Source organism: Falco peregrinus, chromosome 1 (genome assembly GCF_023634155.1).
Source record: "Falco peregrinus isolate bFalPer1 chromosome 1, bFalPer1.pri, whole genome shotgun sequence".
In the NCBI taxonomy this organism is placed as follows: Eukaryota; Metazoa; Chordata; class Aves; order Falconiformes; family Falconidae; genus Falco; species Falco peregrinus.
The window spans coordinates 127,583,105-127,598,923 of NC_073721.1; the positions used below are offsets into that span (position 1 = coordinate 127,583,105).

Consider the following 15,819-nt stretch of genomic DNA (forward strand, 5'->3'; position numbering starts at 1 on the left):
CGCCGGAGCGGGAGTTTCCCGGCCGGGGCTGCCGCCGGCTCGGCGCGGGACGAGAACGGCCGAGGGGGCGACGCGGCCGGCAGGGCCTGCACAGCCTGCACCGGGCCCCGCCCCGAGCACCGGGGCCCGCACCACCCACAGCGCCGCGCGGCGCCCCGGAAGTGACCCCAGCGCACAGCATCACCTCCGGTCACCCGCCGCAGGCTGCGTTCTGCTTCCGGCGGAAGTGGGGGCGCGATTCCAGTTCCGGGTGAGCGGCTACGAGAAGCCGTTGTCAGCGGGCGCTGCTCGGCTCCCGTCTGTCCCGTTCCCGGCGCCACCATGGCGGTCCCCAGCGCCCTCATGAAGCAGCCGCCGATCCAGTCCACGGCGGGCGCCGTGCCCGTCCGCAACGAGAAGGGTGAGTGGGGGGGCCGCGGCCCGGGCCCAGCCGTGGCGGCGGGAGGAGGCGGGCGCGGGGCCCCTCCTGACGGCCCGGGTGCCCGCAGGCGAGCTCTCCATGGAGAAGGTGAAGGTGAAGCGGTATGTGTCGGGGAAGCGGCCTGATTATGCGCCCATGGAGTCCTCGGAGGAGGAGGATGAGGAGTTCCAGTTCATCAAGAAGGCGAAAGAGCAGGAGGTGGAGCCCGAGGAGCAGGAGGAGGAACTCGCCAACGACCCCCGGCTCCGGCGCCTCCAGAACCGCATTGCCGAAGATGTGGAAGAGCGGTGAGTGCTGGGGTCAGTGAGAGCTGTGCCTCTGCCATGCCTCCCAGCAGGTTTGCCTTAGCAGGCAGACTGGGAGCCTGCTCTGCTGTGCTGCAGTGGGGAATTGCAGAACCGGGCAGAAGCTGGGAGCGAGCTCCAGGCAGCGTGGGAGAGTCTCTGACTTCTCATGTCTGTGCCGTGTTGTGCCTGGGCCTCTGGCCCTGCCATGAGCAGTCCTTTCAGCCAGGAGTCACCACTTCCCAGGGCACAGCCCCACATCCAGGTGCAGCTGGGGGGGTGCAGGTGAAAACAGGCTCTGAAATAAAAATTAATGTAATGGACTGAGGTCTGGGGTAGTGGAAAGGGATGGGGTCATGGGAAGCATGCTCTGGGCAGGGAGTAACTGAACCTTGTTTGCCTTCTGCCATGGAGGTGCTGCTGTTTTCAGTTCCAGTAACAGGGAGACTTCCCGCTGAGAACTCTGTTCCTACTTGGTGCATGGGCAGGGAGGAGCTGCCAGTGCATGGCTGCTCCAGCCTCCTGGGAAAAAGAACATGTCAGGTTTCGCTCACACTTGGCAGTTCCAGTGTTCACCACGGCCTTGTTAGGAATGATTCATGGATAACCAACTTCTTGTAGCCTTTTTACATTTGATGCACCGTCGTTTAATCGGGGTCTGTTGCAGGCTGGCAAGACACCGTAAAATTGTGGAGCCTGAAGTGGTTGGAGAAAGCGATTCAGAGGTGGAGGGGGAAGCTTGGCGCCTAGAGCGGGAGGACACCAGCGAAGAGGAAGAGGAGGAGATCGATGATGAGGTATGCTTGCAGAGCCAAGTAACAGCATGGGGAAGCCCCTGAGTGGTATGGGCTGGAACTGCCTTTTGCATGGATGTGTGGCCTGTCTGGTGCAGCTGGACAGGTGTCAGAGCAGGCAGTGACATAACTGGTGGGTTATTGTCCTCTTGCATGGAATGGGACGCTGGGAGAGGCCACCCTGCATCTGGAAGGATGGGTGCATCATCTCATAGCCAACACTCGACATCACATGTTTTTGGCAGAAGACTGAGAGGGAGGTATAGTGGGGCTGGTTGTCTGACTCCCATGTGTTTGCCTCCATTAGGAGATTGAACGTCGGCGTGGGATGATGCGTCAGCGAGCACAGGAGAGGAAAACCGAGGAGATGGAAGTGATGGAGTTGGAAGACGAGGGTCGATCTGGAGAAGAGTCAGAGTCGGAGTCCGAGTATGAGGAGTACACAGACAGCGAGGATGAAATGGAGCCACGTCTCAAACCTGTCTTCATCCGCAAGTAGGTGACACGGCCATGCTGGTCTGCCCTGGGCGAGGACACAAGACTTAGGAGCTGGAGGCTGAGCACATGCCACTGCCATGGTCTCATCTTCCTTTGCTGTGGGGCAGCAGTTCACCTCCCCAGGGTGGGGGAGCGATGGTCACAGCCTGCCAGGGCACAGCCGGGGAGTGTGGGGCAATCCCTCCACTGACAGCCCCTCATCAGCTGCCTTGGGTCGCTGTGGCGTCAGGCTGTGGGTCACAGTCTCGGTGGGGTCTGCCCAGAGCCCTTGGGCAAGTGCTACACGGTGGCAAAGGGAAGCTGTCAGTGGGCTGTGCTCCACAGCTGGTGGCTTGGTTGCTCGTGTGCACACCCGCAGCCATAGGGGAATAGTGTGGTAGCCCTGGTGAGGGTGATGCCGGAAAGGGGAGAGCCCTGGGCCTCAGCCCGTCCTTAGAGGGAGCGAAGGCTGAAAGCAGCAGCAGTGCAGGAGCGGGAGAAGTCAGCAAGGAGCTGAGCAGCTGTGCTGGCTCACAGGAAGGCTGAAGGCTGTTGTGGTCTTTGCCTGCAGGAAGGACCGGATCACAGTTCAGGAGCGAGAAGCAGAAGCCCTGAAGCAGAAGGAGCTGGAGCAGGAGGCAAAGAGGATGGCAGAGGAGAGGCGCAAGTACACGCTCAAGGTGCCAAGGGGAGGGCTGGGGGTCATGCGACAGAGGGGGGGGTCACCACAGCAAGCTTAGTGTGGTCCTTGCTGCAGATTGTAGAAGAGGAAGCGAAGAAGGAGCTGGAGGAGAACAAACGCTCGCTGGCAGCATTGGATGCACTTGATACAGATGATGAGAATGACGAGGAGGAGTATGAAGCCTGGAAAGTACGTGAGCTGAAGCGTATTAAACGGGACCGTGAAGAACGAGAAGCGTAAGTATCGTCTGTGTAGACAGGAGGCTAAGAGCCCGCAGCAGTCTTTGCTAGACATAGTGCCCAGAGCCCTCCCTTACTGCCTGCCCTCAGGGTGCCTTTGCTTCCATAGTCAGGAAAGGTGTAATCCCTCAGACAGTGACAGCGGCCGTCCTGGGAGGTGCTGTGGGGACGTGGGGTCTCAGGGGTTTCTCTCTTGCCCAGCATGGAGAAGGAGAAGGCAGAGATCGAGCGCATGCGGAACCTGACGGAGGAGGAACGCCGGGCTGAGCTTCGGGCGAACGGCAAGGTCATCACCAACAAGGCAGTGAAGGGCAAGTACAAGTTCCTGCAGAAGTACTACCACCGCGGTGCATTCTTCATGGTGAGTGGTGCCGCCGGGGCCTGGGCATGGCTGTGCTGGCAGCAGGGGCTGGGCCTGTGCGCTGGGCGAGAGCGCAGGGCCGGCTTCTCCCTATGGGCAGCCCCCACCGCAGTGCCTTGGGGCTGGGGGTGCCCTGGGGTGAGAGCCAGCCCTTGGAGGTGGCGTGGGGCCAGAACGATGGAGGTGATCTGAACTTGGCTAGCTCTTGTGGCAGAGGGCAAGCAGTGACACTAACAGGGGTGGGAGAGTGTGAGCAGTGACACCATGGTGGCCTGCCAGCTGCTGCCTTACAGCTGCCATCTGGGGCCCGATGAGGACTGGTACAGCCTGTGCTGCCTCACCCGAGCACGCTGCAGTGAGCGTTCCTGGCTGAGACTGAGTCAAAGCAGCAGAGCTGTCCCCATGCTGCTGTTTGGGCTGACAGACCCTGTCAGAACTAAGCCAGCTCTGCATGAGCTATGGCCCAGGCTCTGGAGAAGTGGCCTGAGAGGCCGTGAGGGGTGGCCACCAGAGGCAGGCCTGGGGGACGATGCTCATGTCCCCTGCCTTCGGCATTAGGTTAATAGGATTTAAGTACTGCAGCAGCCCCTGGCAGAGCAACAGTATCGGCTTCTGGTGGCTCTGCCCTACTTCTGCCAGTGCTTGCTGGAAACTTGCAGGCTGTGTCCTTCTCCTGCAGGATGAGGATGAGGAGGTGTACAAGAGGGACTTCAGTGCCCCAACCCTCGAGGACCACTTCAACAAGACCATCCTGCCCAAAGTCATGCAGGTAGGTGTGCTGGCTGGAGGGCACTTGGCCTGCCTGCCACACCGAGGGGTCGCAGCTCCTTGGGAGGGGGGAGTGGCGGGTCCCTGTGTCCTTCCGGGACAGCTGCTGACAAGCTCTTCTGCTCCCCAGGTCAAGAACTTCGGGCGCTCGGGGCGGACGAAGTACACACACTTGGTGGACCAGGACACCACCTCCTTCGACTCTGCCTGGGGCCAGGAGAGCGCACAGAACACAAAGTTCTTTAAGCAGAAAGCAGCGGGTGTACGGGATGTCTTTGAGAGACCTTCAGCCAAGAAGCGAAAAACCACTTAAGGGAGTGGGCAGGAGGGCGCAGCACGGCTGACAGCCAGGCAGGGCACTGCTGTGCCAGTGCCAGGAGCCTGGCCAGGGACCCAAGGGACACAGCACTGTGCCAGGACTCGTGTGCTGCCAAGCCCTCTGCCCAAGTGCCCTGCTCCCTGTGCTGCGGAGACCCAGTGGGCTCCCTGCTCCGGGTGCTGTGGGGGATGACAGCCTGTCCACGCTGGCCTGGCCCGTGGTCGCACCGCTGTCCCACCAGCAGCCGCCCCGAACACCTCGGCAGCACCCAGCAGGGCTGTGTGGGAGTGGTGCAACAACACCCCTGGCCCCAGCGCACCCACTTTTGGAGGAATTAGCAGACTTTTGTACCTGTCTGGTCCACAGCATCTTCCTATTGCTTGTACGTTCCCTGGTGTCAGTTTGGGCCCTTTTTTGGTGTGGAACAGCAGCGACGCCGGATTCTCACCCTCTTTCTGCAGGGCTTGGCTTTTCTACGTGTTGGGGAGGGCAGTTTGATTAAAGTGGTTGTTTTCTTATATGTTTTGGCCATGTTTGTGGAGCGCAGCCGGCCTGTTCTGCACCTTCCTGTGAACCATGGGAGGCTGGCACAGCCCAGGAGACACAAGAAGGGGCTGGGCACAGTGCAGGAGGGTGGCCCTCACTGCGCCTGGCTCACCACTGCTCCCCCACCCTCGTGCCTGGGTCTGTTGAGCACCTTGGCATGTCCCGTGCCAGTCGCAGGGGGGTCTGGGTGCTGCCGGCACAATCCTTTGAGCCCTTTGCAGCCCGTGGGGCAGGGGTGGGCACCCAGTGCAGACCACAGCAACAGCCCCCTCCCAGCAGTGCCTTTATTGGGTAAGGTAACACAGCCCCTTTCCAGCCAGTCTCATGTGTGGCAAGGGAGTGCTTGGCTGGCGCGGCGCTCAGTTGGTGAGGGTGATGAGTGCCTCCACCACGTTGCCCATGTGCTCCCGCAGGCTGCGCTCCGCGGCTGCTCGCGAGATCTCCATCTCTGTCATCTGCAGGGAAACAGCCACAGCCTCATACAGTGGCCGCAGAATGGCGGTGCAGGCTGGGCTGGGGGTCAGCAGCAAGGGCCGCGCACCCACCGCACCGCTGGTGGGCACCAGCCTCGGCTTTGGGTGCAGTTTTGGTGACCAGACATTGGCTGCACCAGCCTGGTGTCCCACCCCTACTCACAATCAGCTCCAGGTCCTCCTTCTTGATGGTGACTTTGGCCAGTTCCTTCTCCCTGGGTCAAGAGACAGGCAAAGCTCTGGTGACCGACTGGCACCCCTGGCCCAATCCGGTGACTGATGGGACCCCCCGCCCTGCTCCAGTGACCGACCGGCACCCCCTGCTCCGGTGATAAAGAGGACTGTCCCGCTCCAGTAACAGACACGGCCCCCCCAGCTCCGGTGGCCAGTCACTACCCCTGCAGCAGCGTGGGGTGTGCTCCGGGAGAGGGCCAGGCACCCACCCCAGCTCCCGAGGCAGGGCTGGGATGTCAGACCGGGAGGCCCCCCGGAGCCCCGAGCGAGCGCGGCCGTTACCTCTCCTGCTTCGCCTTCTGCTCCCGGGACCTTCGGTCTCCGATCACCGACATGGCCTGCAGGACGAGCGCAGTCACGGCGCTGCCCGGCCCGGCCGCCCCGCGGCACCCCCCGCCCCCCGGCCCGCCGCACCGTCTCCAGGTTGGAGCTCTGGATCTCCTTCTCCTCCGCGTAGTCCGTGACGCGCTCCAGGTCGGCCGCGCCGCTGTCGTGCTTCCGCGGCTTCTCGGCCGCGCGCCCGCCCGCCCCATCGCCGCCGCCACCGGAGCCGTTGGGCTCCGTCTCCAGCTCCAGCTCCACGTCGCCCTCCGCCGCCATCCCGCCGCCGCTCCCCGCTTCCGCTTCCGCTCGCGGCCGCCACAGCCCCCCGCTTCCGGTCACGTGCCGCCGCCGCCGGAACCAGCGAGCGGACGGCAGCGGCGGGCCAGAGCGGTGGCTCCGGCCCGGTGCCGGTCCCCGGCCCCTCCGTCATCCTCCCTGCGGGGAGCCCCCCCAACCCCGGGGCTTCTCCGCCGCCGCTCCCTAGGCGGCAGCCCCGGCCCGACCGGCTGGGTGCATCGGTGCCTCGGCGGGCGCTGCCCGGGCCTGGGGCCCGGGGCCGGGGCCGGGCCGGGGAGGGCACAGCCCTGCCCGCCGCCCCCGGGCTGCCCGCCGGCCGAGCTAAGCCGGGTAAGAGGGTTAAGTAGCCCGATTTGGCTCCTGCCGCGGAAGGATGGGGCTGGCCCTGTGCCACCGCGGTGGCCCTGGCTGTACGGGCGGCCAGGCCGGGGCCGTGCCCCCGGTGTGCCCCGGCACCGGGCCTCGCAGGCCCCACCTGCAGCGCAGCCCCGGGAGCTCGGTGAGGCCAGGGCCCGGCCGGCCGCCCGCCGTGGGACACAGGCCGAGGAGAGCAGGGTCTGCCCCTGCCTGTCACCCGCCACACCGTGACGGGGACATGGTGTCCCCATGGGACAGGCTGCACCCCGCACTGTGTGGGCACCGGGTGGCTCAGGGTGCCGAGGGCCCCGCAGTGCCCGGTGCAGCTGCCTAGCTGCTGGGGCAGGAGCCGAAGCGCTGCCACCAGAAAACTTGGCAGCAGGATGTGTCCCTGCCGGAGGTGGCTGTGTGGCAGTGGCTGCATCCCGGGGGCCGTCTGTGGGCACGCAGGGCTGTGGGTGCCAGGACCGTGCCCCCCTGCCCGGCCGCACAGCTGCCAGGGCCGCCTCGGCAGCCGGCCAGCCCCGCTGCCACCTGGATGCTGCCTGTGTCTGCCAGTGCTGTGCCAGCTCCTCCGCCTCCTGTGCCTGCTGTACCACGCACCACACCTGCCTCTGTGGCAGTGTCTGGGGCCTTTTCCCCACCCCGTTCCTGGCCTCCCGCTGCTGCTCCACGTGCGGGGATGTGCATGGGGATGAGGCCACCTGAGATGTCCCGTGGGATCCCGGGGTGGGCTGACCGCAGCCAGCAGCCTGGCACCCACACCAGTGCTCACGTTCCCCCCACACCGCAGTGTGAAGGGGAGAGAAGAGGAAGAGCAAAAGCAAAAAAAAAAAAAAGTCATGAGCTGAGATAAAGACAGATTAACCTGTGAAGGAAAGGGGAAAACCAAACCCAACCCCAGCGCCGTGAAGGCAGGCGCTCATCGCCTCCCACCAGCGGCCCAGTGCCCAGCCAGTCTCCAAGCAACAGCCGTGCTGGCAGCCAAAACCCTTCCTCTGCCTCCAGCCTCAGCGCCAAGGACAACGCTGTGTCACCGACTGTCCCTTTGGCCGCCAGGGTCAGCTGTCCTGGCTCTGTGCCCTCCCACCTCCTGCCCACCCTTGCCTTCTGGCTGCGGGGGAGAGCAGGAACAGGGAAAGCCCCGGCCGGGGGGGTGAGCCCTGTGCAGCCGCAGCCCCAACACCCACACCTCGAGCTGCCAAGGAGCTGAGGGAGGGTGACGCCAGACCAGCAAGCCCCCGCACAGGGCCTCTGCGGTGGCAACGTGCCCCCTGCCTCCCCCGGCTTTTCCCCAGCTCCTGCCCACTCTAGGGAGGTCTTGCTTCCCAGCTGGATGCACCTCATGCCATCCTCCTGCCCCGCGGGGTGCCCGTGTCCCTTGGGTGCCTTGGTGCCCGTGGGTACCTTTGCACCATCCCAGCCCTTTGGTACCCCCATGACCCCCAGCCACGCTGCACCACGGCACCGCTCTGAGACCAGCCATCCCCACACAGGGGACAGCACCCCGTGGTTCCCCACATGCCACCCGTGCCCCAGCTGGCTGCCGTGGCCTCATCCTGCCCAACGAGGGGCCAGGGTCCCAAGCAGGCATCTCCATGGCCAGGGATCATTGGTGGACCCTGGACAGGCTCCCCACAGAGTACCCCGCTGGTGGCTGCCAGGAGGTAGCAGTGAGCAGATGGTGGGGCGGGCCGAGCCGACAATCCCCCTAATCCCATCAGGGTGGGGGGGGGGCAAGCAAAGCCAAGCCGGGCCATGGCGGGCACACGGGCACACGGCCGCCTTCTGCACTCCCTACTCTGCCAGGTGAGACTGAGGGGACTGCCAGGGCTGGGGGCTGTGCTGGACCAGGGTGGGGGTGCCAGGCCAGGCTGGGGTGTCAGCTCTGGCCCGTTGGGATCCCTGCTGACCATGCTCCCCCCAGCTGTGCTGTGCCTGCGGCTGTGGCTGCAGCTCCTGCCGCGGGCTCCGTGTGTCCACAAGCACCCGCATCCTCTACACGCTACTGCATGTCCTGGCCTCTGCTGTGTGCTGCCTCATGCTGTCCCGCACCGTGGCCCAGGCCATTAGGGAGAAGGTGACAATGGGAGCTGGGATACCGGGGGTGCTGGGGAGCCAGGGGTCCTGGGGGTGACTGGGGTCTCAGAGGCACTGGGGGTGGGGGGTGCCAGGCATCCCAGGGGCACTTAGGTGTCCCAGGAGCACTGGGGGTGCCAGATTTGGCACGGGAGCCTGGAGTACTGGCATACTGCGGCTACTGGGAATAACAGGGCTCCTAGGAGTGCCAAGGGTGCTGGACATGTCAGAGGGGAAGGGGTGCCACGGGTACTGAAGATGCATGACTTGCCCAGCACCCTGGGTGCTGGGGATGGAGAAGGTATTGGGAATTCTGGGGGTGTCAGGAGTCCAGGGGTGCTGGGTACTGTGGGCACCAAAGGGTGCTGGGCACACCAGCAGCCCCATCTCAGCACTTGCTGTGCCTGCAGGTGCCCTTCTCGGTGGTGCTGTGCGAACACCTGCCTGTGGGCACAGACTGCGAGCGGCTGGTGGGCTCCTCGGCCGTGTACCGGGTCTGCTTCGGCACCGCCTGCTTCCACCTGGCGCAGGCTGCCCTGCTCCTCAACGTGCGCTCCAGCACCGACTGCCGTGCTCAGCTCCAAAACGGGTACAGGGGCGGGGTGCAGGATGGGGCTGCGGGGGGCTGCCAGGTCCTGTCTCCCTGATGCTCCCTGCCCCACAGGTTCTGGCTCCCGAAGCTGCTGGTGCTGGTGGGGCTCTGTGCCGCCAGCTTCTTCATCCCTGAGGACACCTTCATCCGAGGTACGTCCCCCACCCTGCCTGAGCTGGCACCTGGACCCCTGCCCATGGCCCTGTGCTAGCTCCCTCTCTGCCCTGTCCCCCCCCAGTCTGGCACTACATGGGTGTCTGCGGGGGCTTCGCCTTCATCCTCATCCAGCTGGTGCTGATCACTGCCTTTGCACACACCTGGAACAAGAACTGGTGAGTGCCGGGATGCTGGGGCGCCGACTGCGTGCCTGTCCGCTGCAGACCCTCACCCGCTCTCCCGGCAGGCTGACCGGCGCTGCGCAGGACAAGTGCTGGTACCTGGCCATGCTGCTGGCCACGGCCGCTTTCTACACCCTTGCCTCTGCCGCCTTCTCCTTCCTTTACAAGTACTACACCCACCCCGCTGCCTGCCACCTCAACAAGGCACTGCTCACCATCAACGGCAGCCTCTGCGGCGTCATGTCCTTCATCTCCATCACACCCTGCGTGCGGCTTAGTGAGTACGGCACGGCACAGGCTGCCACATCGCAGGGCTGGCTGTGTCCTGGGGCTGGGGGGTGGCCGGGGGCTCCCAGCTCAGGGCCAGCGCTCAGGCACCCAGGGAGGACCCAGCTCCGCAGGGCTCCCACTGATCCCTTCTGCACCATGGCACAGGGTGCTGAGCAGGGGAGGGGGTTTCCCGGGGCCCACGCAGAGCCCATCTGCCAGCTCATGGTGCTCTAGGGGCTCCATGGACACCTCTGACCCCACCCTTGCAGAGCAGCCGCGGTCAGGGCTGCTGCAGTCCTCAATCATCAGCTGCTACGTGATGTACCTCACCTTCTCTGCGCTGTCCAGCCGTCCCCCGGAGAGAGGTGGGTGCTCCCATCTGCTGCCAGCAGCCCCCCCACCGGGGTGTACGCCCATCTCACCTCCACCTCCCCGCAGTGCTCTACAAGGGGCAGAACCTCACCGTCTGCTTCCCGGGCGTCCGGCAGGACGAGCTGCAGGCAGAGGACACCACCGTCGCTGTCCTGGGGGCTGCCATCATGTACGCCTGCGTGCTCTTTGCATGGTGCGTGTGCCTGCGGCACGGGGTGCGGGGGGCAGAGCACCTGTAGAACCGTCCCCCCTGAGCACGGCCCGCCCCACACAGGGACTGTGCCCTCAGCATGTGGCACGGCCAGCAGAGTCGGGGATGTCCCAAGGGGTGGCAGGGCCACAGCAGGTGGGGCACCGGTGGATGGGCAGGGGCAGCGCAGTGACCCCAGGCATGGCACAGCAGGTCTCCTGCAGCCATGCTGGATCCACGGGGTGGGCTGGGGGCCTGGCACAGGGTGGTGGATGCCCATGTTATGATTTCTGCCTCTCTCTCGGGCACAGCAATGAGGCCTCCTACCTTGCCGAGGTCTTCGGTCCCCTCTGGATGGTCAAAGTGTACAGCTTCGAGTTCAAAGTGAGTACAGATGTTCCCCCTGCCCAGCTGTGCCCTGTGTCCTCCAGCCACAGGCACCCCACACCTGCCATCCCAAGCCCCCATCCCCACGCAGGGCCTGGGGCAGGTTTGTCCAACCAAGCATGGGGGGCTTCTCATGGCACACCCCAGCCTGCGCCGGCTCCTTGGAGCCAGGCAGCCCCAGTGCCAGGCAGGGCCAGATCCTGCGGCAGGGCTCAGCCCTGCAGCAGTGGCCGTGGGGCCAGGCAGCCCTGCCCTGGCAGCAGTTGCCACCAGACTGCTGTCTCTGCAGGAACCCTCCTGCTGCTTCTGCTGCCCCGAGAAGATGGAGGAAGAGCTGAGAGGTGGGTGCAGGGTGGGGGTCCTGGTGGGTGGGCAGAGCCTGTCCTCAGGTGCATGTGTGCAAGCCTTGGGGTGCTGGTGAGGAGGGTGTGCAGGAGCTGCCATGCCCCTGTGCTCTCACAGGTGCTGAGCAGACGTGTGAGCAAGTAGAGGAGCCTGCCAGGGGACAGTGCCTCATCCAGGACGAGCGGGACCGGGTGGTCTACAGCTACTCAGCCTTCCACTTCGTCTTCTTCCTCGCCTCGCTCTACGTCATGATGACCCTCACCAACTGGTTCAGGTAGGGCCCTGCGCTGCTGCCCAGCCCTCCTTGCTCTTGCTCCTCTTCCCTCTTGCTAGTGCAACCACCCGGGCTGGACTGCAGCCCCGTCAGCAGCATCACCCCGTCAGCTCCAAGCCGCTCCCCGCGTGGGCTCAGCCTGCAGCACTGCACTCCTCGCTGGCCCCGTGCTCCAGGCAGTGCCAGCGTCACCGAGCCAGTGCCTGCTGGGGAGGCACATGGCTCTGCGCCCACAGACAGGCACTGCTTCCACCAAGAGCAGCCGTGCACTGCAGTGAGATGGGCTGGGGTCTGCAGGGCTGGGGCAGCTCCACAGCAGGTGGGACGTGCCCAGAGCCACATGGCTGCTGTGCCATGAGGTGACCCTGTGGGGTGGCTGCAGCTGGCACCGGGATCCGTGTCAGCACCCAACACCTGCCCTCTCCCACCAGCTACGAGAACGCCGTGCTGGAGACCACCTTCACGCATGGCAGCTGGTCAACCTTCTGGGTGAAGGTGTCCTCGTGCTGGGCTTGTGTCCTGCTCTACCTGTGGCTGCTGCTGAGCCCCCTCTGCCTCCACAGCTCCCCCCAGCACCAGCGTGGCAGGCCAGCCCTGCGTGTCCTGCGACGACGACGGGCTTCACAGCGCATCAACGTCTCCACATAGTCCCTGCCAGGACAGACTGTGCTCAGCCCCGCAGCCGGCAGCAGCCAGGGCTGATCCCTGCCGTGCCCTGTGCCTGCGCCCTGGCCCTGCTGGCCTCCCCTGACACCCTGTCCCAGGAGACAGTGGCATCTGAGAGCGCTGGGGGGTGACCCGAGGGGGGGGTGCTCCCAGGGACACTGGTCCTGGCTGAGCCGGGGACAGCTGGAGCGAGCCGGGTGGTGGGTGCTCAGCCCCGGCTCCCCCTGGGTTGGGGGCAGCTGCTGTTGCACACCAGCTCCCAGCCCAGCCACCCCAGCCCTGGGGCCGCTGGGGGAGCGAGGGTCTGCCCCAGCCACCTCCGTGGCTCAGCCCACCCGCTGGCCACGTGCTCATTGTAAATAGCTCCTTGAATACATTTTTATATAAAACTCTGAGCTGAGCCTGTGCGATCCACCCACGCACAGACCACAGCTGTGGGGCTGGGCATGGAGGTGCCTGCAGTGCCCCAGCATCGGCCACGTCTGTGCAGCAGCCACGACCAAGGGCACCTTTGGGGCAGCTCTGCTGGAGAGGGGGGACAAGCTGGGGGGTGGCAGAGCAGGGAGCACTGGCCTAGGGCTCGGGGCTCCAGGAGGGCATTCAGCCCGTAGCTGGTACCCCCAGCACACTCCCAGCTGAGTCCCTGGAGGAGCCAGGGCCACCCAGGACACAGGGGTGACTCCAGCACAATGCGGTGCTGGGTGCACAGACCCAGAAGGTGCCCATGAGCCTGCAGCAGGGCCAGGAGCCGCAGGCAAACATCTGCCTGGGCAGCAGGGACTGCCCCAAGCTGCCTGGCCAAGGACCTGCCCCAGGATACTGGGGACAATGCCAGGCTGTGGGGTCCTGCGGGCACCATGCCCGGCCCTTCCCATGCCACCACAGCCTCTGCCCCTCCCTCTGGGAGCCCCGGGAAGGACAGAGCCCCCAGTACCTGCCAGCACCCGGTGCCAGAGCATCGGGGGGTCCCAGCCCAGCCACGCTGAGGGGCACAGGTTGCAGTGGCTCGTGCAGGATGGGGACCAACACCCATGGCCAGGGTGTCCACCAGCACCCTCAGCACCCCAGCAGGGACAGAGGCAGCACCCGACTGTTCCTCCCAACAGGGGTGAACCTCCAGAGAGAGCATCTGGGGAGCACACCACATAACAGATATGGGATATAGCCAGGCAGCCCCATGGGCTGGCAGTCACCACAGGAGCAGCAGGGCAGCCCTGGCCTAGCCCTGCAGCAGTAAAACCACCAGCCCCAGGTACCAGAGCATCACCCAGTCCTACTGCAAAGCCTATGGCATGCTGCTCCTCCACAGCATCAGCTCCCCAAACAGCTTGCTCAACGTCTGCCAGTGGATTGAGGACATCTAGGTAGTGGGAAGGGTCCAACAGGCACTGAGCCTCCATGGGGATGGGCTTCCTCAGGGAGAGCTGGGCTGCACCAAGCCCCAGGCAGTCCTTGGGGAGCAGGAACCAGGTTGGAGTGAGCTGGGCTGCTTACTAAGCAAGGTGGAGGGAAGCCCCCCAATTTTCCCTTTTATTTAGTGTTTGTGACAGGTCTGGAACCACACTCCGCTCCTGGGCACGGCCCAGGCATGATGCAGCCAGTACATGAGGCGGAGTTCTGCAGCTCCTGGAGGAGATAAGCCACAGGCTGCCAGCCCCACAGAGCCTTGAGCCACCCTCCCTCCCACAGGCTATGGCCACTGATGCTGGTGGGCATCAATACTGACCTGCAGCCCAGTCTGCCAGAGGCAGTGGGGGTCCACACAGCCCACAGGCAGCAGCTGATCAATGAGGTGTGCCTTGTGCCCCAGGGTAGCAGGGACCCTACTGACACCTACTGCTTGCCCAGCCCACAGCTCCCTGTTCTGCAAGACCAGTGCCAAGGATGGCACCTTGCCCAGCAAGGAGCCCTGCCTGCCGCAGCACTGGGCTCTGGGATGTGCTGGGGTCCCCCAGGCTCTGTCCTGCTGGGGTGGTGGGACTGGCTGCTGCCACTGCTCCTGGCACTGCAGGGAAGTGAAGAGGATGGTGGGTCACAGCAAAGGCTGCAGCACTGGGCTGGACATCAGCATGCCCCTGGAGGCAGCTCTGCTCTGCTGCTGGGCCTAGCACAGGAGATGGTCCAGTTGCCAGCTTGACATCCTCTCCACAGGCAATCCTCTGCTCCGACTGTGCCGACAGCAGTGGTGCAGAGCAGGCAGCTCACCCAGCTTCAGCCCCTGTGCCTGCTTTCCCACCAGCTGCAGGAGAACCTTGGTCCGTGCGCAGGCCTGACCAGCAGCAGGCCTGGCCAGCATCTCCCCAGCCCTGAGCCCTCCTTCCCGCCCTCCCCACAACCCAGCCCTCTCCGGTGCAATCCCTTCTTGGCTTCATTCCTCTGGGCTTCCAGCAATCCCATCCTCCCCAGGGCATTCACCGCAAGCCTCCCCTGCCCCCCCTGACCCACCAAGCCCACCACCCACGTGCCTGCACTTGGGGTCCCACCGGCTGTAGAGACCCCCCCCAGGTGATGCCCACGGGGGCAGGCCAGGCCCCATCTTTGTTCCTCACCGTGAAGATGCAGCTGCTCCACAGCGCAACAGCCGTGTTGGGTGCATTCGTCCCTCCTCTTCATCAGCACGGAACACGGCCACGGATGCTCGCTGCCAGCTGAGGGGGGGGGCCACGACGGCAGAGCCCCCTCCCACTCCCCGGGCAACCCCAGCCCCCCCGCCCCTCCCGGCCCGGTCACACGGAGGGAGAAGACAGGGCCTGCACGGCTCCACAAACTACTTTAATAGGAGACGGACCCGAGGCGGGCGCAGGGTGCTGCCGGGGTCCCCGGCGGGGCGGCCCGGCCCCGAGGCTGCGCTGGGCATCCTGCCGGCGGGCGGCCCGGCCCCGAGGCGATGGCGGCCCGGCCCAGCCGCGGGCTACTTGGCGCCCTCCTTCTTCTCGTCCGCCTTCTTCTGCTTCTGCTGCATGATCTCCGAGTCCCTGCGGGAGAGCGCGGCGCAGGGCTGGCAGCGGCACCGGCACCGCTTCAGGACCGGGGGGATCGGGGCGGGGAAAGGGGGGGAGGAAGGGGGGGTGTCGGCGGGGCCGGCCCGGCGCTCACCTCTGCTTGCGGGCGGCGGCCGAGAGCCCGTCGTCCCGCCGCTTGCCCTTGCCCGAGTCGCTTTGCTTCTTCAGGTTCTTCTGCCGCGCCAGTTCGCGCTGGTTCCCGCCTGCGACGGCGCGGCCGCCTCAGCACGGCCCGGCCCAGGGCCCGGCCTCAGGGCCCAGCCCCAGGGCCCAGCCCGCGCCCCGGCCCCGCGCTCACGGGTCACGGCGCCGCTCCCTCCCGCCCCCCAGGCCAGCCCCGGCCCGCAGGGCGGGTCACGGTGCCGCTCCCCCCGGCCCGGCCGCAGCCCGCACTCACGGGTCATGGCGCCGCTGCCTCCCGCCCTCCGCTCCGCCGCCACGTCCCGCACTGACCCCCCCCACGCCCCGCCCCGCTCCGCTCTTTAAGGACGCGGCACGGCCAATCGCCGCGCAGAGCCCGCCCCCACCGTCCTCCTATTGGTATACCGCTCCGGCTAGGCCACGCCTGATTGGCCGCAGGCTACGGCTGCCATTCTGCCGGCGGGGGCGAAAAAGCCGGAAGCTGGAGCGCAGGCGCCAGAGCCGCGCCCACGCGCCAGGGGGCGGGGCACGAGGAGGCCACGCCTTGTCGTGACGCAAAAGGGGGGCGTAGCCGCGGGGACAGGGAC

At 65.7% G+C, this 15,819-nt stretch overlaps 4 protein-coding genes across 6 annotated transcripts; 2 read left to right on the forward strand and 2 right to left on the reverse strand.

Moving 5' to 3' along the window:
- Positions 1-266: 266 nt before the first annotated feature.
- On the forward strand, positions 267-4,865 carry MFAP1 (microfibril associated protein 1). Its single transcript, XM_055817683.1, has 9 exons — positions 267-400; positions 489-708; positions 1,373-1,502; positions 1,807-1,994; positions 2,548-2,656; positions 2,734-2,894; positions 3,099-3,258; positions 3,938-4,027; positions 4,157-4,865. The coding sequence occupies exons 1-9, from the start codon at positions 322-324 to the stop codon at positions 4,337-4,339; spliced, it is 1,320 nt and encodes a 439-aa protein (XP_055673658.1). The 5' UTR covers positions 267-321; the 3' UTR covers positions 4,340-4,865.
- Positions 4,866-5,161: 296 nt separating this feature from the next.
- Positions 5,162-6,367, reverse strand: HYPK (huntingtin interacting protein K). 3 transcript variants are annotated; one of them, XM_055817681.1, is made up of 4 exons: positions 6,013-6,230; positions 5,881-5,936; positions 5,528-5,579; positions 5,162-5,346 (listed from the first exon to the last, which is right to left on the reverse strand). In XM_055817681.1, the coding sequence occupies exons 1-4, from the start codon at positions 6,196-6,198 to the stop codon at positions 5,251-5,253; spliced, it is 390 nt and encodes a 129-aa protein (XP_055673656.1). In that variant the 5' UTR covers positions 6,199-6,230; the 3' UTR covers positions 5,162-5,250. The 3 variants fall into 3 exon arrangements, with proteins under 3 accessions (XP_055673656.1, XP_055673657.1, XP_055673654.1); XM_055817682.1 differs by having other exon boundaries at positions 5,262-5,399; positions 6,013-6,234; XM_055817679.1 differs by lacking the exon at positions 5,162-5,346 and having other exon boundaries at positions 5,520-5,579; positions 6,013-6,367.
- Positions 6,368-6,512: 145 nt separating this feature from the next.
- Positions 6,513-12,478, forward strand: SERINC4 (serine incorporator 4). The gene is made up of 12 exons (XM_027789572.2): positions 6,513-8,385; positions 8,504-8,656; positions 9,066-9,244; positions 9,320-9,399; positions 9,486-9,579; positions 9,651-9,862; positions 10,125-10,220; positions 10,294-10,420; positions 10,729-10,801; positions 11,094-11,145; positions 11,267-11,423; positions 11,855-12,478. Exons 1-12 carry the CDS (start codon positions 8,335-8,337, stop codon positions 12,069-12,071), a joined length of 1,491 nt encoding a protein of 496 aa, XP_027645373.2. The 5' UTR covers positions 6,513-8,334; the 3' UTR covers positions 12,072-12,478.
- A 2,364-nt stretch (positions 12,479-14,842) lies between these two features.
- On the reverse strand, positions 14,843-15,623 carry SERF2 (small EDRK-rich factor 2). Its single transcript, XM_055808032.1, has 3 exons — positions 15,489-15,623; positions 15,186-15,294; positions 14,843-15,064 (listed from the first exon to the last, which is right to left on the reverse strand). Exons 1-3 carry the CDS (start codon positions 15,493-15,495, stop codon positions 15,001-15,003), a joined length of 180 nt encoding a protein of 59 aa, XP_055664007.1. The 5' UTR covers positions 15,496-15,623; the 3' UTR covers positions 14,843-15,000.
- Positions 15,624-15,819: the final 196 nt, after the last annotated feature.

What these genes read in the sequence shown, in the direction of transcription:
- MFAP1 (XM_055817683.1), top strand. Translation starts at nt 322, where the DNA reads ATGGCGGTCCCCAGCGCCCTCATGAAGCAGCCGCCGATCCAGTCCACG. An exon ending in GGCGCAAGTACACGCTCAAG is followed by an intron (nt 2,657 to 2,733) that starts GTGCCAAGGGGA and finishes TCCTTGCTGCAG; the next exon opens with ATTGTAGAAGAGGAAGCGAA. An exon ending in ACCGCGGTGCATTCTTCATG is followed by an intron (nt 3,259 to 3,937) that starts GTGAGTGGTGCC and finishes CTTCTCCTGCAG; the next exon opens with GATGAGGATGAGGAGGTGTA.
- HYPK (XM_055817679.1), bottom strand. Translation starts at nt 6,352, where the DNA reads ATGACGGAGGGGCCGGGGACCGGCACCGGGCCGGAGCCACCGCTCTGG. An exon ending in AGAGCTCCAACCTGGAGACG is followed by an intron (nt 5,937 to 6,012) that starts GTGCGGCGGGCC and finishes CTCGTCCTGCAG; the next exon opens with GCCATGTCGGTGATCGGAGA. An exon ending in CAGAAGGCGAAGCAGGAGAG is followed by an intron (nt 5,580 to 5,880) that starts GTAACGGCCGCG and finishes CTCTTGACCCAG; the next exon opens with GGAGAAGGAACTGGCCAAAG.
- SERINC4 (XM_027789572.2), top strand. Translation starts at nt 8,335, where the DNA reads ATGGCGGGCACACGGGCACACGGCCGCCTTCTGCACTCCCTACTCTGC. An exon ending in CACACCCTGCGTGCGGCTTA is followed by an intron (nt 9,863 to 10,124) that starts GTGAGTACGGCA and finishes CCACCCTTGCAG; the next exon opens with AGCAGCCGCGGTCAGGGCTG. An exon ending in ACCCTCACCAACTGGTTCAG is followed by an intron (nt 11,424 to 11,854) that starts GTAGGGCCCTGC and finishes CTCTCCCACCAG; the next exon opens with CTACGAGAACGCCGTGCTGG.
- SERF2 (XM_055808032.1), bottom strand. An exon ending in GCCGCCGCCCGCAAGCAGAG is followed by an intron (nt 15,065 to 15,185) that starts GTGAGCGCCGGG and finishes GCTCTCCCGCAG; the next exon opens with GGACTCGGAGATCATGCAGC.